The 22,599-nt window shown below is 52.9% G+C and overlaps 2 protein-coding genes across 7 annotated transcripts in view; one reads left to right on the top strand and one right to left on the bottom strand.

The window, feature by feature from the left end:
• LOC135190335 (carboxyl-terminal PDZ ligand of neuronal nitric oxide synthase protein-like) overlaps window positions 1-17,346 on the top strand; it is a 35,920-nt gene extending 18,574 nt beyond the window's left edge. For 3 of the 4 annotated variants that reach the window (XM_064171646.1, XM_064171647.1, XM_064171648.1), the window contains exons 3-11: window positions 8,329-8,421; window positions 9,108-9,166; window positions 10,563-10,671; window positions 11,082-11,223; window positions 11,554-11,702; window positions 13,211-13,378; window positions 14,345-14,510; window positions 14,745-15,102; window positions 15,335-17,346. In XM_064171646.1, the coding sequence (XP_064027716.1) occupies window positions 8,329-8,421; window positions 9,108-9,166; window positions 10,563-10,671; window positions 11,082-11,223; window positions 11,554-11,702; window positions 13,211-13,378; window positions 14,345-14,510; window positions 14,745-15,102; window positions 15,335-15,824 (1,734 nt within the window). In that variant the 3' untranslated portion in view covers window positions 15,825-17,346. The remainder of the gene's footprint in view (window positions 1-8,328; window positions 8,422-9,107; window positions 9,167-10,562; window positions 10,672-11,081; window positions 11,224-11,553; window positions 11,703-13,210; window positions 13,379-14,344; window positions 14,511-14,744; window positions 15,103-15,334) is intronic. The other variant, XM_064171649.1, reaches the window with a different exon arrangement.
• The window catches only part of TTLL11 (tubulin tyrosine ligase like 11), a 102,797-nt gene extending 80,985 nt beyond the window's left edge, over window positions 1-21,812 (bottom strand). Inside the window, exon 1 of one of the 3 annotated variants that reach the window (XM_064171643.1) lies at window positions 21,794-21,812. The gene's annotated coding sequence lies outside the window, so the exon portion shown is untranslated. Of the gene's footprint in view, window positions 1-620; window positions 703-21,793 lie in introns of those variants that run through there. The other 2 variants (XM_064171639.1, XM_064171640.1) reach the window with 2 other exon arrangements.
• Between the last annotated feature and the right edge of the window lie 787 nt (window positions 21,813-22,599).

The following is a 22,599-nucleotide window of genomic DNA, read 5'->3' as shown; positions in this document are numbered from 1 at the left end:
TCCCCTGCCTCCTCCTCATCTGACTAACCTCCCAAGGCAGCATGCTCACTGCCCCTTGCCTGTAGGTCAAGCAGTACCATCTGCCACCCCATCCAAGCTCCTGCAGCAACTCACCCAAACAGAGTGGTGGGAGGAGATTCTTAAGGGTTTAATTACCAAACTGAAGCACAAGCCATGGCAACGCCCTCTGCTGACAGTTAGGGCGTCCCTCCTAGACACCTGTTTCTCAGGCCATCTGGTACAACTGATGGATCCCAACCCTCTTGAGCAGGGAGGCAGCAGGCAGATCTTTACCTGCTCTGTGCACCTTGCTACAGAGAAGCAGACCTCAGTTCCCACTGATGTGAGTGGGTGCCTGCTTACACTTCTCCATTCTCACTAAGGAGCAGTTTAGTGTTTCTCTCCAAATCCATCTACACTTTAAATAGGCTCTCAGAGAGAGCATGGCTCAAGACTACAGAATGCAACAGGGTCCTGAGCAGCTCCAGAGGCACCTGCTGGGTGGCCATAAGGACTGCAGCTATCCTGGCAATCAGGAGTTGCACTGCTGCTCTGTAGGGATGTGTAACCCTCATCATCAGCTAGTGCTGGAAACTTCTGATTTCAGCTCACTGTTTTACCTGGTGAACTCCTGAAGAATAAGCCAGCTTCAGTTTCCCCATGTTGGCACTGTGGCTCATGACTGCCTGCCTCAGGGGAGAGCTACAGCTCAGATTTCATATCTGCAAAGGAATTTGAAGAATGGAAAACTCTCTTCAGCTGAAGGTCTTCAGATTAGTCAGCTGCCAGTGTGGCTGCTTTTGAATATTTATGAGAGCAGAAAATTGCCAGGCATGTTTCACTGGGCTGTAGAGCTCCTTTCCTGAAAGGAGCAGCTTTCCCAAAACAGTGCTTGGAGGCTTCTTTACCTCAGTCTCCCTATGAGCCCTCACCACACCAAGGTGACAGGCAAGAGAAGCCAGGGATGACAGCAGGCAGAATGCCTGCAAGCTGTTTGGGTTGAAGCAACCTATCAGTGCTTCATTTCTATACAAGCAGAGACTTAATGCTGTTTTGAAGTGTCCAGAGAGCCTGGATCTACAGGTTGCTCTCCTCTTATTCACAGACTGCTTCTCTACAGCATCCAAAGCCCTGACAGGAAGGTGGAACTTGGTTCTGCTACTTAAGGGATTATATTTTCAGTCTCCTTAGGTCACACATAGCTTAGAGAACACATAGCTTTGCTCACATCACTCCAGAGCATCCCCAAAGCCAAAACAGGAGCCAGCAGGAGGCAGCCAGGCCAGGCATGCCCAGCATTCCTGGTGTGGCCTCTTCCAGAAACTTCTGTCCCCTGAATAGCCCCCCAAAGAGAGACAGAAAACACCTGCATTGCTGCAGCCAGAGCCAGCACAGAGGACTGAGCCCAGTGCATGTCCTTTCCCATTTACAGGAAACTTTCAAGAAGCTCCTTTTTTTGCAGTTGTGAGTTACGGTGGGAACTGGCTAAACACAGCTAAAGTGTCCTCTTGCTGGCTGAGGGGTTGTAGAGCACAGGTCCAAGAGGACCTGTAGATTAGACCAATTAAAATACTGCTGACAATGCCAAAGAGGAGCCTCCAGCAAGGCAAATATTTTCTTAGCTTAATTCAGGTTTTTGCAATTTCCTCCCCTCCCTTTCATCCCTTTCCCCTCTTAACCCACCGCATTGCTCAGCTCTGGTTGCAGTGAAGGGCTGACCACCAAATTTGGGCATTGGCAAAGAGTCTGGCCAGCAGATCCCTGATTAGTGAGGCACTTGTGCATCTCCTTGCTTGGAGGGTTGTGTGGAGACTGAGCCTGTGGTTTGGGTGGAGTCCTCTGGAGGGAACGTGTGGAGCTACTCAGGGCCGGCGTGCTATGCTCAGGATCCTGTGCTCAGGACCCTGTTCCTGCTGTCCATGTCTCATGGGAGTCATATTTGCATTAACTGCCAGTCAGGAAAGGACCAATGCTTGAAAGTCTATGGAAGGAGAGTGTGGTGGGACCTTCTGGTGGGTGATCACCACAATCCTGGGCCCCATGGATGGTGCCTTTAAAAGGGGCAAGACCATGATGCCAGTCACCAGAGGTTGCACTCAGATTAGGAAGGAGGCAGAGAGGGTTACAATCTGTTGTGCAAACTGAGCCCCTGGCCAGCCAGCCCCTGAGAAGTGGAAAAGGAGAGGAGGGATCACTGGGCCAGGCAAAGCCTGCAGCCACAGGTGACCCAAGGTCTGGCACAGACGCATGCACAGGTAGCTGCTCCCTGCAAATGAGCCAAAGCTTCCCAGCTCCAGGGCTGGAGCACAAACCTGCATATGCTGCCTGGTATCACTGGAGAGGTCTGAGTCCTGTCTGGCTCTGCGGGCAGCAGTGCTGCCAAAGCACAGCGCTGGGAATCCATAAATAAACCCTGTGTGATGAACTGCGGTCACATTTCCTTGCTGCCCTTCCAGGGACTCCCACAAACCCGGCGGGGCTGCGATAGCTCCTCGGCCCCCTTCAGCTCCCTGGGTGGGGAGTGGTCTGCAGTACCTACACAGAATCTGTTGGATGGTGGAAGGAGTTAATTTAAATGAGAAAAAAAGACCTTGAGTATGTTGCCAGCATTCTCCTTGCCTATTGTACTCCCCCTTCGGTTTCTGCTTTCCACCGAACGGTTTTATGTTTCCAAGGATCATAAATTCTCATTTTTCCGCTGGGCAGGGGGTGCACTCCTGGACCCCACCGCTTCCTGCGCCGCCTTTGTGTCGGGGTTGCCGAGTTACTGGAGCACAGACCCAGACTATGCCCGGCCGCATTCACACCGGCCACGTCCGCGGGAGCATGCACCCCGTCGCCGGGCACGGGGAGTTCATAGGCTCCAGACAGGCACAGGCTTCCCAAGAGGAACAAAGGCAAGGCCATGCCCCAGCAGTTTCCAGCGGGAGGGCTGCGGCTGACCGGTGAGCTGGCGGAGCTGGCACGGAAGGTGCAGTGTGATGCAGAAGGAGCCGCAGTGACTCACGGAGGGGCTGGAGGCTGGACCGCAGCCTGCGGTCCAAAGGGTATGGGAACTGACGCTGCTCGTTTGTCAGCTCTATGGCAGCACACAGTGCTCAGCTAAGCTCTGCTCGCTGGGAGAAGAGCTCAGGAGCTCTCTGTAGCATCAGTTCCAAGCGGCAGCACTCCAAGCATCAGCAATTCAAGCAGCAGTCCAAGGTAATGCCCTGACCTCATGCCGTGCGGGTCAGTTTGGCTTGAAATTAATTACATTCCTGAACCTGAAATACTTGGATTCACAGGAACATAAAATGGTTTGGGTTGGAAGGGATCTTCAAAGGTCAGCTCATCCTACACCCCTCTAGTGAGCAGGGACATCTGTAACTAGAGCAAATTGCTCAGAGCCCTGTCCAACCTAACCTGGGATGGTTCCAGGGATGGGACAGCTTCCATCTCTCTGAATAACCTGGGCCACTATCTCACCACTCTGAGTGCAAAAAACCTTCTTTCTTCTATCTAATCTAAATCTTCCTCTTTTAGTTTAAAACCATCACCCCTTTACCTGTCACAACAGCCCTTGCTAAAAAGTCTTCCCCATCTTTCTTATAGGCCCCTTTAAGTACTGAAAGACCACAAGAGGGTCTCCTGGAGCCCTCTCTTCTCCAGGCTGAACAAGTCCAATTCTCTCGGTCTTCACAGAAGTGTTCTAGTCTATGATGATGAGTACCTCTCATCATAGCTTTAATTGCTGAAGTGGGCCTCATGTGGTATTGGAGTTTGCCTGCTGAGGCAGGGTGGCTCCCAGGCAGGTGGGATGTTGTCATGCAGCCTGGGAGCAGGGACCTATGGGTGCTGCTAGAGTTACCCAGAGCTGTTCTCTTGGGGTGCAGAGCTGAGCAGATTTCCATTGCCTCCTCTCCTCATTGCCATGCTCCCTGTGTCTGTCTGCTGAGATTTGGGAAGGGGCTGCGACTCTATTGTTGTGAGGTTGTTTATGGACACATATATCCTGCAGCCTGTTGGGCTGGGGCAGTGTGAGGACAGCCTGGCAAGGCAGCAGGCTAAAGGGTGGCTGTGGAATTTACAGCTGCAGGAAAAAAAGTCATCCATTTCCAAGCCTGTGGCATCTCCTTTTGGGCACACAAAGAAAATACCTCCCCAGCAGCGACTGGGAGCCCTATTGTACTCCTGTCTGAAGAACAGAGAGAGCCTCTGCCTTGATTTCCCTGAATGCAGCATGGGCTGCACAGCAGCAAACCAGCCATGGCAGGGAGTGTGTTCTGTGCTGGCTTACTCAGGTCTGGCACTCCTGCTCTTTCTTAATGAAGAAAATGCATCTTTTGGAAGTAGAGGCTGCCTCTGAGACCTACAAACTCTCTATTTTATGACAGTTTTCATTTGCATAATGAAGGCCCTGATACCTTCAGTAATTAATCACATTAAGAACTGCTTCCTTGAATAACTCTATTCATGCAAGTTGTTCTTAGTGCTGGAAACTGCATATGATTTCCAGTGTGTATTAGCCCATCTCTTTCATCAGCAGATGGAAGCTGGTAAATGCATGTGTAATTTATATCTGCTTGGGTGGAATTATCAGATGAAATATGCATCACCCAGAACCATTAACATTTCTAGTCATACAGTCTTTAGCTCCTGGGTAAGTTAGTATTACATACCAACAGTGCGTGAGACCGTATGAGAAGCAAGAACTTGAACACAGGGATTTAAAAGCAAAAATAGAAAGTATTCCAGGTCAGACACATCAGAAACAGAATTAATGAAGCTGCTAAATTAAATTAATTGCATTGCCCTTTTTTTAATAAAACATCCCACCTTGTCTCCATAGCCAAGAAAGCTGTCAGGCTGGCCCTATGAAATCAGCACTGCTAAGAGAACTCCACATCCCTTAACATTCAGAAAGCTTCGCCTCATAGGATATAGCACAAGCACCAGGAGAAAAAGGATTGAGTCTCAGTAGGCAGCAGAGAAGATGAGCACTGCTGTGTGGGTTTGAAATTGTTGGTAACTTTGACAAACTTGGGGAAAAAAAATCACATCAATTCAATAGTAGGAAAAAAAACAGTGTCCAGACTTTGCTCTCCTGCCAGGTTAGCCAGGAGTGCCCTGCTCACACGCATTGGTTTACACATGAAGGTTTTCATAGGAGGTAAGTCTGCTACCTTGGAGTGCATTTTTTCATGTGCTTTCTTGTCCTTATATAAATCACAGTTCATTAAAATACTGATTCCTGCTTGCTAGAAAGCAATTAAGTGACTAAAGCTTTATCCCACCTGCCTCTTGTGTGTAGAGGTGGAAAGAGAGTTCCATCCAAGCTGGTGTGGCATGGGCTTAGGTCTTTCACCCAACCCTGCTCAGTGTCCTTGCCCAGCTGGCATTCCTGCTCCACATGCTGAGCAGCTGGTGGGGACCAGGCCATCCTGCATCTCCTGCTGCCTCAGGGTTTTCACCATTTAGAGAAGATTTTGGGGCCCAATGACTTTTAACTGTTTTCAGGCAAAGAGGAGAGTGCATTGGCCATTTGCAGATGCTCTGGTGAGGATGCAGCCTCAAGGCACAAGCAATGATGGTCATGAGCTGCGGAGCACAAGCAGGACAGACAAACTCATTGGCCTCCTTCCTTGCTGACAGTGCTGTGGTGAAGGGCTACATACTGACTAGAGCCTCAGGGTGCTGCCTGCAGATCACAGGGGTCAAATCTGCTTCAGATGCTGTGTGCAGGACATGCGTGTCACTGGGACAGGGAAGAAGCCTTGAGCTCTGCTCCGAGCTGCTCCATGTGCCTCCTCAGCCCTGGCTGCCCTGGCATGGTCAGCATCAGCCAGCAGCAGGGGCAAGGGCGGAGCTTGCTGGGCAGCGCACACCATCTGTGCAGCTCTACTTGCAGCTAAAGCCCTGTACCTTGTCCCAAAGCCAGGCTGGGGTGGTGCTGTATTCACTGGTTTTGCAGAGACTTGCCATCACTCTTGGCAGCACCCAGAGATGTGATGCTGCTGCTCCAAATTGTTTCTTTCTGTCCAAGAGAGAAAGAAAAAGCATCTCTGCAGAATCCAGGCTTGGACTTTGCTTAAAGCCTTTGAGTGAAGAGCCTTGTTTGAATGTAATTGCACCCCTGTTGCTACAAGGGGAAAATATACTGTATTGCTCTCTTTTTCTTGGAAAGCTCAGCTAGTATTTTCCCAGCCATTTGTGTACAAAGAAAGATAAATAGCTCTTTAGCAGGCAGAACAATTCATCCCGGTTTTATTGACATTCATGCAAGCAGACAAGGAGAAACAGTTTGGCGGTGCTGAGGATAGGAGAGGGAGAAGCTCCAGCATGGCAGAGCTGGGAGCACCCAACAAGGCAGGGCTGGGGGTGCTGGGACACTGTGGGGGTTGCTCAGGCAGAGGGTGGGAGAAGCCCTGAGCCTGGCCTCTGCCCCATAGATGTGCGCACCCCTGCAGGTCCCCGCGGCAGCCTGCAGGGTGCACTCAGCACCTCAGCCATCATTTCACTTCTCCCTATAAATAAAAGACCGTGTACAGCAAATTTAGCTCTGGCTTCACATGCAGTGCTGCTATAGATAGATTTTTAAAGAGCTTGTCTCAAAGTAATAATTCATGGGGAGATCAAAAGGCTATGGTTTAATCCAGGGTCTGTCTGATACCATAAACCTTGCAAAGTGCTAAGGATTCAATGAGCAGCATCAAAAGCCTGATAAATACGAAAACCACCCAGTTTCCTGCCTGTAAGGCTGGCGTGGCTTACAATGGGTTCTGAGGAGCTGAAAAGATGAGTATCTGCTCTGCAGTGCTTGGGCGCTGTGCTGACATGGAGCCACACACAGTCCTACAGGCTCCTGAAAGGCACCCAGAATCCCTTAACAACTCAATTGCTACCTGCAGCTCCACTGACTCTGTAAAGAGATAAGATTTCTAATTAGATGTCTAATTACACAGTGTAGGTAGGCTTCAGGCTGCATGCTGCTGCCTGGCATCGCCTCGTGCTCCATGCCTGCAAAGCGCACAGTCTGCACTGATTCACCAAAGCAATGTGGCAGAGGCATTCCAGGAGTCAGTGGAGACTGACGATGGAGTGAGGGCACCTCCTGTCCCCATGAGCCTGAAAAGGTGGCACCATCTTCCTCAGGAAGGCTCAGTGGCACAGTGGGTGGCTGACCATCCTTGAAAGTGACACCACAGAGGGAGCTGCATTGCTCTGGCACCTTAGCAGACAAACCTTCCAGACTGCTTCCAGTTTGACAGACTGATAGGTGATACAACCAGAGCTCAGCTACAGCCTGTACCAACAGGCACTGGTGTCCCCATGATGTCCTCTTTGCCAGGTCTCAGCTCTGTTACAGCACCACTGACATTATTAGACTATCAAGAGAGGGGACTTGTAACCTCTGCTTTCCAGCTATGCTAACTGTACATTGAGTTAATCCAAAGAATTTCATTTTTCATAGATCCATGGTGGATGTTGCTGTAGCTGTAGCTGCGCTGACAGTGATGGGTGTGCTGGTTTGGATAAACTGAGGATCTGGCCCAGGAAAGATGGGTACTCAACAGGCACTGTGAAAAATATGGGCTATCAAAAGGCTGCATTTGGGAGCCAAAAATAGTGCCTGACATGGGGCTGTTTAAGGATCAGTGCTGTGAATACAGGTCTCCAGAGGAGAGGGGCTCTGCCTTGCTTCTAGCTGTCAGCAAAAGCAGTATTTAAAAGCCAGCAGTTTAATTTTTAACGCAAACAGAGGTGAGCACAGACTGCAGACACCTGCAGGTGAGGAGCTGGCTTTTTCTCCAGAGATACTGAGCCCACTGAGGTTAATGTGATTATGTAAATGACTGAGGCATAATTGCGTTATTGCCACCCATCTGGCCCTCCCTGCAATTCATTAGTGATTTTATCTTCCCCCTGCACTGCAGTGCCGACACACAAGGGCACTGGAGATGCCATAAATCACTGCTTGGGGTTTGCTGCAAGTGCCATCTCCCTGTCAAGCCCCCAGAGCAAGGGTCCTGCTGGACGAGGTATCAGGAAGGTTCCTCCTGGATCTGAATTAACAGTCTCTGACTATAGTCCAGGGTATCAAGCTCTGCTTGCTCTCTCCCAAGGGATACTCCTGACAAAGGCAAGATCCTGTCGACATCCCAGCTATGGCAGCCAGCCTTTCCCAACGTGGATTTTCTTAGCAGGATAAAGCAAATTCCTGCTTCCCTCAGCAGCTGGGATCAAACACAAACCTAGCATTTTAATGTTTAATGGCTGATACCACATGCTGTCCCTGGCACCCCCCCAAACCTACCTCTCTTCTAACCTGGGTTTTTTTCTTCCTGTCAGTATGAGTTCAAAGCCAAGAACATTAAGAAGAAGAAAGTGAACATCATTGTGTCTGTGGATGGGGTGAAGGTGATTCTGCGCAAGAAGCAGAAGGTGAGACCTCTCTAGCCCAGCTGGGGCACTCTGGGCCAGAGCACCTGGGATGTTGGTGTTGGCCATGTCTGAGTATTACTGCTGCCCAGGCTAGTCACACTCCTAACCCTAACTGGCTTTTTCTGGAAAAACACCCAGAATTTTCACATGAAAACACTCTCTTTGCCATCCATAAATGACAAAACCTTGCTGAAAAAAGAGTGGGAAAATGACACTGTGGGAAGAGGATTTTTTTTGTTTCTATCACAAAATGTCAAGCTTCCAGGCAATGCAGTTTCTTTTTCTTGCTAGTACCAGCAGGCTTTTTCCCACTGCCTGAACTGAACACCATCAGCTCTTCACCTAGGCTGTGCTTTCCACTGAGCTAAGCCAGCAGCTGGATCCAGATTTCCTAGACTTCCTCTGAGCCTTCTTCCCCCAGACGTGCTACTCTTCTGCATAATTGATGCTATACATTAATCTCAGGGCCATTTTCAGCCGTGGAGGCTGTGATCAGATGACCAGATATAATAGATGAGCAAAGAAACCTATTTTTAGCCAAGATACAAATGAAACAGCCTTTGTTAACATAGTCAGACTGTAGATTTTGGCTCAGGACAAACACCATTCTCCAAGGTTCCTGCCCTTCAGCAGGAGTTTCCTTTTACCTGACTTGCTGTAACTTTGTTTGTTCCCTCCGCTTACAGAGAAAGGAGTGGACCTGGGATGAGAGTAAGATGGTGGTGATGCACGACCCCGTGTACAGGTACGTGGCAGGGGATTTACAGCAGCTAGAACCATCAGCCCTGAGTGATGTGTGTCCATCCTCCTGCTTGCTGAGCTACCTTCACCAAAGCTGCCTTTCCAAAGGACCATGTAAATTTAACAACGTTGCAGGATTACCGCTGACGGAGAATCCTTTTCATACATTATTGAGAGCAAGGTGGACTGATCTAGCTTTGAAGCTGGCTCTGCTTTGAACAGGGTTAGACTAGGTGACCTCCAGAGATACCTTCACAAATTACTTTCTGGTGCTGGCTCTGAAAACAGGCTTCCCAGATTTTTCTTCTTCAGAACATGGCTCACCATGTGCTTCTGAAGCAGGGCCTCACTCTAAGGTTTAAATGCATACAGGATGTGCTAAGATGCACTGACATTCCATAGCACCTGCTACAGGATCTCAAATATTTTCGAGACCACAAGCCCCACCCAGAGGTTTACTCTGTGTGCAAACCCAGTGCCTCAGGAGCCATCAGGCATGAACCCCAGTGATGGTGCATAGCCTGCAGACTCAGCTAAGGGCACAGGTTGCACCAGGCTGTTAGATCTGCCAAGTGAATAATAGTACCACGAACACAGAGCCCCAAGCCCCCAGGGCTGGAGTCACCAATGCTGATTTTCTGGGTCAGAGCCCTGGGTGAGGAGACAAGGAGTGGAGGACACGCTGGTGCATTATCCGTGCCTACCTCTCACCTCTGGCATTCTTTAAAGGTTATTACAAGATGTGGTGCATCAGAAATGATTGCTCCAACTATGAGTTCAATGCAAAAAAATTCCACTGATAGAAAAGAGTAAAAGAAAAACAAATTTCAAGAATCTCTTTGGTTTCTTCTCTGTTCAGAGCTGAACTCACTTGTCACAATTTACCCAATTAAGTCAAGCAAATCAAAAAGGCTTTAAAATCGGTTTTGCAGCACAGGGAGGAGAAAGAGTCAGCCTGAACAGGAGAAGAGAGAGAAACCCTTTGGGTACACTCAGTATCCCTGGGAGAGGCACCCAGGGGAAGTTGGATTTTGTGCTGTGCCACATTCCCTGTACAGGCAGTTGTGCTGTGTGCTGCAGCCTGAGCAGAGATTAATTGCTGGGGCTAAAAACAGCCACAGGCTTTCCAGTACTACAGATTTTTTAGCTTTCTCACAGCATCTTTAAAAAGCCTTTGCCTACTTCAGAACCCAGGTTTTCTATCAAGCTAGAAACACTCTAAATCCATTGCCTCCTGCCTTGAAAATTATGGGAGGGGCCATACACCAGCTCTGTCTCATTCCTCTAGCCCTGGGTGCTGTAAGCCAGCTTGTCCTCAGGACATACATGAGCCTCCAACATCATCTACAGGACAGAGACTCTCCTGGGTGTTTAATTCCCTTTCTCTCTCTCCCACCTAGGATCTTCTACGTATCTCATGACTCACAAGACCTGAAAATCTTTAGCTACATTGCAAGGGACGGCGCAAACAACTCCTTCAGGTGCAATGTCTTCAAATCAAAGAAGAAGGTAGGAAGCTCCTAGGTCGTGTCTGGGCAAGAAGGGACCTAGCACCTTACTGTGCAGGAGCCAAAGGCAGAGGGTCAAAGAGTGCAGATCCCTGGGGAAAGACCAAGGCAGTACTAGTTTTGGATGTCCACCAGAAACATGCCTGGTGCCTTTCCCTTCTTGACCCTAGCTTCCTGGGCAGCAGCACAACCCATCTGTCCCAGCCCACATGGAGCTAAGATTTCACCTCCAGCGAGGGGATGATGTCAGGTTGAGCAGCAGATGGTGGTGAAGCCCCCACTATAGGAAGAGATGGCAACATGGGGCAGCCCCAGGCAGGAGGCAGGGGAAATGTTCCCAGTTTCCCACTGGCAGTGGGACAGTGGCAGCATGGCTGCCGTGGGGCTGAGCAGCGTGGGTTTGCTCCACAGAGCCAGGCGATGCGGGTGGTGCGCACGGTGGGACAGGCCTTCGAGGTGTGCCACAAGCTGAGCCTGCAGCACGCCCTGCAGAATGCCGACGGGCAAGCGGACGGTGCCAGCGACAAGTCAGCCGAGGAGCAGCCACTAGAAGGTGACACAAGGCTCCCTGCAAGACCCCTCCCTCAGCACTGCCACCAAAGATGCTTTGGGGTGGGGGAGCTGACAGACAGCGTGCCCTTTGTGGACCAGCTCTGATGACAGTGATGGCTTTGGGACCCTTCAGATGAGGAGCACAGGGAATCCACCCTGTCTGCCTCACTGTCCTGGCTGCCAGGAAGGTGGACGCTGACCCCCTTGTGCAGCAGTCTGAGGGTCTGCAGGCACCAGCCCTTTCCTTTTGCCCCTTCGCAGCACTTGTCCCTGAGCTACCACCCTGGGCAGCTTCTCCTTTGGTGAGTTTACTTATCCATCTCGTTTAAAGTTCACCAGATTAAGGGCTCCAAGATCACGGATACAGACGATTCTGATGGCATCTGTGTGTCCGAGAGGGGACCTGGAGAGCTGCCCACTGCCAGGGGAGACCTTGGCATGCTGAAATCTGGGCAAGCCTCAAAGGATAAGAACTGCCAGGTAACGGGGAGATGGTCCACACACTGTGCTGCTGCTGGGGTCCCTCTGCGTAGGGTCACTGTATCATGGCTTAATTTGGAGGGGCTTTCATGGAGACTCCACTGCAGGTTCTCCCTCCTGGCTCCCTGCTCTCACAGCCCCCATGGCAAGCCAGGATGTTCAGCACCCAGGTTACCTGCAGCTAAACTGTGTGCCGGTGCTGGGATGGGGAGGACGGAGCTGGGAGTGGGGCCACAGTGCAGACCTGAGTGGGCTTCAGAAACAATCCATGAGACCCAAGCAGAGTGCAGGGGACTCTGCTGGAGCCACTGCCCAGTGCTAGAAAGGGGAAGCAGGGCAGGACCTCCCCTCCCACAGCAGCATCCAATGAACAGATGGAAACTGGCAAGTGACCATTGTCCCACTGTGCAGGGTGCGTTTCTGAGCCCCCAGTGCCACTCTGTGGCAGTCACTCATCCGACTTCCCTGCAGCAACCCCCAGCTCCCCTCAGCCCCCATTCCCAAGGGGCCCAGCCTGGCAGCAGAGGCACCCAGGGCACGCTTGGCAGAGCCGTGGTTTTGCCGTGAGGAATGGCTGCTCCGCAGAGCTTCTCCGTGAGCGCTCCCCGGCAGCCTGAATGGAATTGCTTCACCTCACACAATCGTCTGGCATGGAGCCTGGCTGAGATCAGCTGCAGTGAAGTGCACTCGGTGGGATTCATTTCCGGGGCTGGAAAGGCAGAGCTTTCTTGTGCTTTCCTGCCAGGCACTGGAGCTGCCCTAGCAGGGGAAGGCAGGGGGCAGGAGGGGCATGCTGTGAGGGCAATCATCTTAAAACACCCTGTTGCCAGGGTGGGAGGCAGCCTGCCTGGCTCTGGGCTGCATGCTGAGAGCCCTGGTGCTATGGGGGGCCAGGTGTGCCATGCATGGGGCCACCACATGGTCTCAAGCAAGTGAGGTGGCTGTCAGCTCACCCACACTGTGCCAAACTGCAGAGCCTGGGCTCTGAACACCACATTGGGATGTGAGGGCTCACAGATGGGTCAGGGGCTGCTCTGAGATAAGCAAGTGTGTGCACTGCCCTTCTCACATGAGGCATCTCCAAGGACTAAGACCATTGCAGTCTTTTAACTTGCTGATGGCCCTGACACTGAACTGCTGCTGTTACTGACAAATGCTTCAGGCAACAAGAAGTTGCCCAGCTGGGCAGCTGCATCATGAGTGAGGCAGTGGGGTATTTGGGTAACTCCCTGCCATCTCCTTCCCAGGGCTCCCTGTTTGGAACCATGGCCAGATGCAGACAGCACAGCCCTGCCGGCCCTCTAGGACCCAGGGCAAAACAGCTGTCCTGGGGACCGTGTAGTCGTACAACACCTAACACCAAGGCCTGGGCTGTCCCAACATGTCTCTTGGTGCTGGGGATTTGGGGGTCACTCTGCTGTCCTAGACTCAGTGCTGTGGGGAACCATGATTCAAATCCCAGCCTGAGCTGGTCGATGCACTCATCCTGCCCATTTCTTTGTGCCCAGGATGCCGAGAACTACTCCCTCCACCCAGCCAGCTCCCAGCAGCTGCTCAGCCCAAGCAGCCCCTGCTCCTCAGCCTCTATCACCCCACTGGCCTCCCAGCACTGCCTCCAGCTGCTCCAGCAGCAGCTCCTCCAGCAGCAGCAGCAGACGCAGGTGGCTGTGGCCCAGGTACGCGTCCTGCCCTCCCCTTGGGTGGCATCAGCCCTTCTTCTTCCCTTGCTCCAGCCTCTGGCCAGGTTGGGCTGACACTGGGGGCAGGTGAGAGCGATCCAGGGAGCTCACAGCACAGCTCTCAGCATTGCTTACGGCATATCTCACTGTGTAGCTTGCAGCATTGCTTGCAGCGTAGCTTTTGCTGTGTTGCTTGCAGCATTGTTTACAGCACAGCTCACAGCATAGAATCATGGAATCACAAACTGGTTTGGGTTGGAAAGGACCTTTAAAGGTCACCTAGTCCAACTGCCCTGCAGTGAGCAGGGACATCTGCAACTACAGCGGATTGCTCAGCACCCCAACCGACCTGATCTGGACTAGTTCCAGGGATGGGACATCTACCACAAATCTGGACTACCTGCGACAAGGTCTCACCACCCTCAGCATAACAAACGTCTTCTTTCTCTCTAGCCTAAATCATCTTTTAGATTAAACCATCACCCCCTCATCCTGTCACAGCAGGCCCTGCATAGCTCACAGTGTAGCTCTCAGATTTGGAGCTGGCTGCACACCTAAGCCCAGACCACTCCGGCAGGTCACAGACAAACTCCAGAGCCCCCAGTGTCCCTTTAGCATATTTTTGGAAGCCACCTCCCCGAGTCTCTTCCTCCAAACCAGCATCAGAGCGAGAAGCTCAGTACCCGCAGGCTGGGCACCTGCAGCCGCACCTCGAGCGGGTCCGGGGAACGGGGAACCAGGGGGTGCGGTGGGTGCCGCGGCAGGGCCAGCAGGGGGCGCTCGAGTGCCGCCGCGCAGCTGTTGCGAGAATCTCAGAGATGCTCGGGCTCGGCCCGCAGCGCCCTCGTCCATCTCCGCATCGTCCTTTCTCATCCTGCATTATCCTGCCTCACATCGTCCCCTCCATCGTCCTGCCCCTCCCCACCCATCCATCCCCGCCGCATCCATCCCTGCACCCCACAGGTGCAGCTGCTCAAGGACCAACTAGCCGCCGAAACGGCAGCACGGATCGAAGCGCAGGCTCGGGTACGGCAGCTCCTGTTGACCAACCGTGATCTGCTGCAGCACGTTTCCTTGCTGGTGCGGCAGCTGACAGTGCTGGAAGCCCGAGAGCAACACAGGCAACCAGGTGAGCACAGTGGCCACCACACTAGGGTTGCCTGAGTGCTGAGATGTGCCCAGTCCCATCCCTCTGGATCATCTCTGCACCCCTCATAGTCCCAGGGAGCAGCTGACGTGCTCCCACAGTACCATCCTAGTAGGCTCTGGGGGGCTTTGGAGCATCTCTGGACACCTGGAGGTCCAGAGGAGAAGCCGAGTTAGTGGTTCCCATCTTGATGCCTCATTGTCCCTCTCTCGCCAGTTGACCGCTCCTTGCAAAACCTGTCCCTGGCTCAGTCCCTCTCCCTGAACCTGAAGAACCACTACAGCTTGGATGTCCACCTGCCATCCACCTCCACCCCTGCCAGCATCCTGGGCAGTCCTGTGGCCCCTGGCTCACTGCCGGCCCTGGGCCCTGGGGACTCCTACCTCAACCTCATTGGCCTGGAGCGGGGAGGCCATCACTACAGCAGCAAGGATGGGGACGAGTGCTTGGCTGTGCTGGAGGGGCAGGATGGGCTCAGTCGGCGTGTGGAGGGCTCTGAGGTCGGCGAGTTCACTCTGCTCAACGGGAGTGGCCAGCAGAAGGCAGATGACGCATACAGAGGGGATGAGGACAGGTAGGATACACCACCTTCATCTAGCTGGAGTGGGAACACCCCAAGCAGACCCTTCTACTCCCTGCTGCTGCCCAGCAGGGCTCCCAGTGCTCTGCACCCCACCCTCAGTTATTGTAGGTAATGAGTTGCACTGATGTAACTCAGTAAAGATCTTTTGGAGATCCTAGGGCAGCCAACCCAAGCCACTTATTGTCATTGTCCATCACTTCCTCTCTCTGCTTTTGCTCCCCAGGCAGCAGCAGCCCATTCCCAAGCTCAACCCTCCACCACCCATCCTACGCAAAAGGTCAAGCAAGACATCCCCAAGCTTGGAAGTAGAGGTGAAGCCTGAGGGTGGTGCCCACTTGAGCTTGCCCAGCTCCAGTGTCTCCAATCTCACCAGCATCACTGCCAGCTCACTCACCCTCTTGGACCCTGAGGCAAGGACTCCAGCACCAAGTGCTGCCTCCGGCACAGAGCCCATCCCTGCCAGGACCTGCCAGCATACTCTGGGCAAGGACAGGACTGGAGAGAGCAGGCAGATGTCCCCCTTGGCCAGCATCCATAACCCTGCAGCCAGCAAGGCTCTGGCCAAGGACTTGGCTGCCCTGGCCAGCCCCATGGACAGCACATTGCCCTTCTCCCCTGCAGATGACACCTGCTTGCACATCAGCTTCTCAGAAGATGAGTTGCTTGAATCAGAGCTGGACACTGCCAGGGGTCCCAGCAGGATCCCCCCATAGTGGGACAGCAGTAGGTGGCAGCTAGCTGGCAGGCCAGGGTTGGGAGTCCTGCCCAGGCTGGGAGGCAGGTCCCTTTGCTGTCCTCAACCCACAGCAGCTCTTTCTGCCATGTATGGGGGCTGCCATGCAAGATGTGACCTGGGCAGCCTCTGCCCTTGGTCTGCACCAGCTCATGCTGCCTTCCCACTGCCCTGTCCTCCCATCTGCAGCTTGTCCCTTGTCACACAGCCACAAGTGCTGCTCCCCAGGAAGCTCTCTCCATCACTATGCCTCTTCTGCTGGCTGAGTGGCTGCAGGCAGCCCACACCAGCCCCAGCCTTCCCGCAGCAGATGGATGCCAATGGCACTGCTGAAGGCCAGGGCACTCTGGACAGCAATGGACTTGGGGAGGTTCCCATTTAGCCAACATTCCCCGTGGGATGCTCCATGGCAAAAACGTTTCTGGGACTTGAGCAACAGGAGTCCCTGGGCAGAGGCATGGCTCAGGGTCAGGTTGTGAACATCCAGACACAAGGCTGCTGTCACTAACCCAGTTCATCAGCTGCCACCTGTGGTAGCTATGTGAACAGGACTCTGTGGCCTGGCCATGGTGCCACTCTCCTGCCTGGCTCCTCAAACTGAATGCCACAGTGCCACCACACTGCCACAGGCCAGGTCTTTCTAGGGCAGCTTGTGTCCACCAGTGCTGCACTGTGCCCACCCCAGCTTCTGGGGACAGCAGCCCCACCACTGTGTCACTGTATGGACAAGCCACCACTGCCTCCCTCCACAGGTGCCTTTTCCTACTCCCCAGCACCCACTGCCCACTCAGGCTGGGGCCACTCCCCAGAGGCCATTAATTGGATGCAAGGCTGGCCCTGGGAGCCCACTGCTGTGGTGAGTGACCCCCCAGAGGGAGGGTACATCCCATGTCTTGGGGTTGGGGTAGGAAGGCTCTCTTATGTCTCTCTGAGTGGCAGGCAGGAGAATGCTCCAATTGTGCTGATTTTAGGGCTTTATGGTATGGTTTGAGTTTGGTCTCAGAAGTGTGAGGGTCGTGGGATGAGTTCAGGTTTAAGGAAGAAGCCCAGCCCTGGGCGAAGGGTGAGGCAAGGCCCTGGTGGTGCCATGTGTCCCCTTTGACCTGCGCAGGTTCTGGGGAGGGACCCAAGGAGATGCTTGTCCACCTTGGTTGTTCATGAGAGTATTGGGAAAGTGTTGGAGGGTTGAGTTGAGGAAGTGTGAAGGGAAATGGAGACTTGGAGCAGTTGCATTGCCAGTTCCTGGCACACTGCTTCTCCCATGGTGGGGGAAGATGCAAGATGACAGGACATGGACTCCAGAGCCAGCCACGATGCCACAGCTGGCCAGAAGGAGATGGTGGCATCACTGCCAGTGATTGGGCTTGTGGCTTGTAAAGCTATGGCTGGGCTGTCCCATAGCGCAGTAGAGACAGACCAGCCCGTCCGTAGGAATCAAGTACACTGCAGTTTGGTAACTGACTTTTAAAGAAAGAAACAATAATAAAGGTGTCTGATTTGCAGAGCAAGTGTCATGGTCTCTGCCCTACTGGGGCCTGTATGCATGGAGTCCCAAGCCAACAGTGCAGAGTGGGAACCCCCTGGGTATTTCCATAAAGAAAGATCCCTGCTGGGAACGAAGGCTGCCCTGAGCCACTGCAATCTCCCTGCCCTACAGCCTCAGTTCAAACACAGGTGCCAGCATCCCTACCTGCTCCTGCTCACAGTGCTGGAGACAGCAGGAGGTCCTGTGGTCCCACACATGCTGCCACACTGGAAACAGGTTCCTTGGTCAGGGATGGGGTCTATTTCCAATGCAAACATTCCATACCTTCACCGTGCTACATGCCACCAAACAGTTTTTTGCCACAGCCCCCAAGCAGGGCCCTGTTCCCCACACTCCTCCTTTGCTCTTTCTTCACTTAATTTCTGCTTCCAAAATAAATCCTGTCCCAAACATCACAGTGGGAGGAGGCAGATAGCAAAGTTCTGTGCTGTGGAGTAGGATGGGACTGGCTGGAATGGTGGGATCCTACAGGAACTACCCTCAGCCATGAGAGACAAGAGAACCCTTCTCTGGTCCCTCTGAGGAGAGAAAGGGAACCCATGGACTATTCAGCACAAAGACTCCAAGACAGACAGGTACCCTATGAGATTGTCCCTTAATGCAGAAGGTGGGAGAGGCTAGAGGGACCCAAGCCCAGACCTGAGGGTTAGATGGACCCAGCTCCCAGGATCTCAGACAGAGTCCCAAGGCCACTCTCCATGCCTCCACAGAGCGGGTGCAGCCTCCACACGTTGGAACAAGGAGCAGGAAGCCCTTTCCCCAAACCCATTGCAGACATCTGCCTGGGGGGGCCACCCACACTGGGAGGGGGCACTTCCAGCCCAGCATCTTATTATGCTTCCTTCATGGAAGAAACTTTTTCCTTTGCTGTCTGGTAAGCTGCTAGCAATCATCAGGCAGGCAGGTGGTAAAGATTCATATCCATCAAACAATGCCATTTAGTTTGTAACCTGTGACTAAATCTGGTGTTAGCTTTAATTTCAGAGTCTGCTTTAGGGCTCGCTTGTTAATCTCTATGCAAAGCAGATGAAATGAATATGCAGCATTTTGGATGTAATTGTACGGCTTCAATTCAGCACTATAATTTTCTAAACAGGATCTTGCAATCAAGCTTCTATTCATTAGTGTATAAACAATTTAGTTTCTCAGCTCTCCAGTATGCCAATCATCTCAATGGAGTGAGCATCTCCGACAAAAAGAGGAGGAAAGTTTCCTTTGTGTAACAGAGGTAAAAGTTGCTCTGTACTTCAGACAATTCCCGCCTGGCAGATCCAGGCTGCTCCTACGGATGCAGCCAGTACCCAGAGAGCCCCACGGCACTGACCAGCTGCAGGCAGCATTCTGGGGGTGTGCTGTCACAGTGGCCCTGGGGACCTCCCAGCCAACACAGCCCCAGATCCCCAGCAATTCCACATGAGACCTCAACAGATGAGTCTGGACCCTGCAGGATCAGACCACCCATAAAGGTGTCACCATGTAGCACCCTGGCACTGCCCATGGCTGTGGGGAGGGGACAGCCACTCCACCCAAAGCCTCAGCACATGCCCATCACCTCTACACCACACACCCCATACCAGCTCAGCCTTTGCAACAAGCACCACAGGACAGGGCACTGAGATATCCCTCACCCAGAGCCAACGGCAGCTCTCCTCATGGAAGATGGTGCCAGCCCGGCACGGGAATGCATGAAAAGCAGGTTTCAGTGTTGGGGGCTCAAACCCTTATGTCTGCGTGCTTCCCTCGCCGGGAACCTGCGGGTGCTGCACACCCATGAGCACGCCGGGCCACATCGCCAGCTCTCCGCGCCCATCGCCGCTCCTGGGAGGAGAGACCGGCCGAGAGCCCCGACAAAGGGAAGCGCCATCGGCAGAGCCGCTCAGCGCGGTCTCCGTTTGCAAATGAATATCGACAGCGCTAATTACAGGCCGCCATGCAGACAGCTTATTAGCTTGTCACAAAAAGACGGTATTGAACTCACAGCCCGCGGTATTCACGGAGCGCAGCAAGACGCTCCCCAGACAGCACAGCGAACCAGGCAGGCGAACAACCTCCAGCAAAACTAATTACTTCCTGATTGTCTAAGGCCACCCACTGGGTATAATAGTATAGACTAAATTTGGCATATACATAACTAAGCACTCGGCACCAATTTGGCGTACAATAATCATCTTCTGTGTTGCATAATTAAAATCTGATCACTTGGAATAATTATTTCATATTCCCGGGATCAGACGAGGATTGCATAATGTGGTATGGCAGCAGTGGAAGTGTCCAGCTTCACAGGTGTGAGCACCCCTAGGAATGACCTTACAGCTCTGGGCACGGCGAGAGACCTGGCTGGAGACCTGCCTCCAGAGGGTGTTAATAACCCCACGGGCAAGGTGCTGACAGGCAGCACTGGCTGTGGAGGAGCTGCAGTCATCTCAGCTCTGCCCCTCTGCAGCAAGAAGCCGGTGCTGAGCACTGGTCCTGCGAGCCCTCCTTGGTGGAGGAGGACTAAACCCGCTCAGGACAGGCTGTCCTCATGTCGCCAAGCAAACGCTCTCTGCATTGACCTTTCCAGGCAAGCTGCTGCCCCGCTGCCCGCCCGGGAGCCTCACCGCCCGGCCCCATTGTGCTCACACGTCTGCTAAAGGCATTTGGAAAGACATGGCAATAAAAAATAAAAATCAAGTGGAACGTGTGTGTCTAATCCATTAACTTCCTCCGGCAGCTCCCCGGAGGGACAGCAAGGAGGAGAAAGAATACGTGGATATTGCACGCGCCCTGGCACCTTGTCCCCAGGCCAGCCCTGCCGCTGGCCGCTGCCACGGGCTCATAAATCACGGCGGGCGACAGCGTTTCACAGCTCGCTTCCCAGCCAGGATATGGCCATTCCTGCTGATTACACGGCCGGCGCGCGGGGGAAGCTGCATCTCCCACTTCCAGGAAGGGAGGATCCGCAAGGAAAACGCATTGATAAAAAGAAGAACGAAATCAGCTTTGTTCACGTTGCGAATCTCCCATTGTTCCTGCTGCGGCCGTCGGCCCTCACTGGAGAAAGTATTTCCTCAGCGATAAATCTCCTGAGCTCCTCACTGCCCTCGCCTTGGCACCAGACCCTCCTTGGGTTGTTTTGAAAGAAAAAGCAGCTTTGACCACGGGTCCCCCACTGGGCAACTCGTGGTGTGATACTAGGGGACAAGACACATCCCTAGGGCAGGAGAAGGGGTGTGTGTAGTGCCCATCCTGGGGGTCTCCTGCCTGTGTTCCCAGCCAGAGCTGCACTGCAGGATCTGCACTGATGCTCCCAAGAGCTGCTACCATCACACAGAGCCTGTGCCCTCCTTGCAGGCACAGAACAACCTGGGGACACCAAGTCTGACTGGACCCATGTAAATCCCAGAACTGAAGTAGAGCTTATGATGGCCAAGCCCTTGAAATACAGGAGTCAGGCTTACAGTTGTACAAGAAAAATAGATCAAGTTTCCAAGAAAATAGAGTTGAGCTGATCTGATTTTCATCAGCATCTTCATCTGCCTTTCTGGAAGCCCCAGCCTGCTCCTCATTCCTGTTCTCTGCTTTACAAACCACTTAATTCCTTGTTGCTTTGGAAACCCTCACAAAGACCCTCTGCATCCCCCAAAATAACAAGCAACAGATGCTGCTTTGACCTCAGCAACTTCCTGGAAACATGCATTTGTCAAAATAAAAATAAAAAGATTAATGTGAGGAAGGTTCTTAAATTATAAGGAAAGAGCAGACAGAGCTGGGCCACACAGGCCTGCCATAGGCAACAGCCAAGCCCTTGGAGAGTGGAGAAACCCATGGAGGAAGCTGCAGGGCTGGGAGTCCCTGCACATCCCCTGCTACCCTCCAGGCATGAGGGAGGCTGAAGCCCATTCCCAGTGGCCACACCTGGAGAGGCTTCAATTTGGGAGCAGCAATCCATGGTCTTGTTCCAAGACAGGTTTGCAAACAAGCTTGAAAATCAGTATGGAAATTAACCCTTTTGGGGTGAACCCCATCCCTGAGCAATCTCCACAGCCTGAGAGGCCTCAGTCTGGGAACACCATTTGCAGTGCCAGCTGCACTGGATACAGGCTCAGATCTCATCCCTTCCATGCTTCTGCATTTATAGGAGAACCCTTTAATAGAGTTCACATGACAGAGGTGAATGTGCAAACAACAGGCAACCAGCAAAGTTTGGATTTTGAGTGCTTGAACACCAGTGGGTTTCAACTTCACCCTCCAGTTACTGCTATTTGGTCCATCCCAGCTCATGCAGGGGCACAAGCACTTGCTAACAGCACACGTTACCCCCACCAACAGAGCCCACCAGGGTTCATGACAGCTATGCTGGTGACACAGCCAAATCCAAGGCACAACCCATCCTCCTGCAGCCCTGAACCCACAGCACTCACCAGAGTTGCAGGCAAGCAGGCTCCAAAAACTCCATGTTGAGGAAGCCTCTTTTTCCTCCCAGCTTTATAACATCAGACAGAAAGCAGCTGCTGGGGAGATGGGCTGAGTCGTTCTGAAGATTTGGTGCACCTGGAGCAGGAAGGGCATGGGAGCATTTAGCTTCCTCATCCTCATCTACATCCATCTCCTGGTGGCACCCAACTTTCTGCAGCTGTGTGACAAGCCCTGACTGGGGGGCCTGAGTGATATTCCTTCTGTGAAGGTGTTTTCTCCCTGTGGACCCCATGACCAGTCTAGGGGTGCACCTTGTCTTGGCACAAGGCTGCAGTACCCTGAGTTGAAGTTGCTGTGCAGCAGCTGGTGGCTGCAGGATGGTGACCAGTGGGACAATGCTAGGGTACTCTCCCCCTGGCTACACTGAGGATACTACAGTGGCACAGGGGTTGGCACAGCCCAGTTGCTTCCACTATGGGGTGCACGGGGTGCTGCTGTGCCCAGAATGCAAATCTTGACCCGGGCTGGGCCAGAGGCTCTGCCTTCCCCAGCACCAGCCGGGATTCCTGCTGTAGCCATGGCAACAGCCATATACATTTACATATTCTTCCCGCTAATCACAGGGACATCCAGAGCAAGCGTCTGTGCTGAGGATTGTTTACAGCCTGCTGAAGGGAGGTGTAGCATTCCCCACCTTGTACCCACAGCCACTCATGCACATGGAGCAAATTCTGTGTTACGTCTTCCCCAGTGCCATGGAGAGCTGCTGCCTGCACCCAAAGTCCTCCATCATTGCAGCCTCTTTCCTGTG

The sequence above is a fragment of the Pogoniulus pusillus genome, chromosome 35 (genome assembly GCF_015220805.1).
Source record: "Pogoniulus pusillus isolate bPogPus1 chromosome 35, bPogPus1.pri, whole genome shotgun sequence".
In the NCBI taxonomy this organism is placed as follows: domain Eukaryota; kingdom Metazoa; phylum Chordata; class Aves; order Piciformes; family Lybiidae; genus Pogoniulus; species Pogoniulus pusillus.
This window is presented reverse-complemented; position numbering and strand designations above follow the sequence as displayed.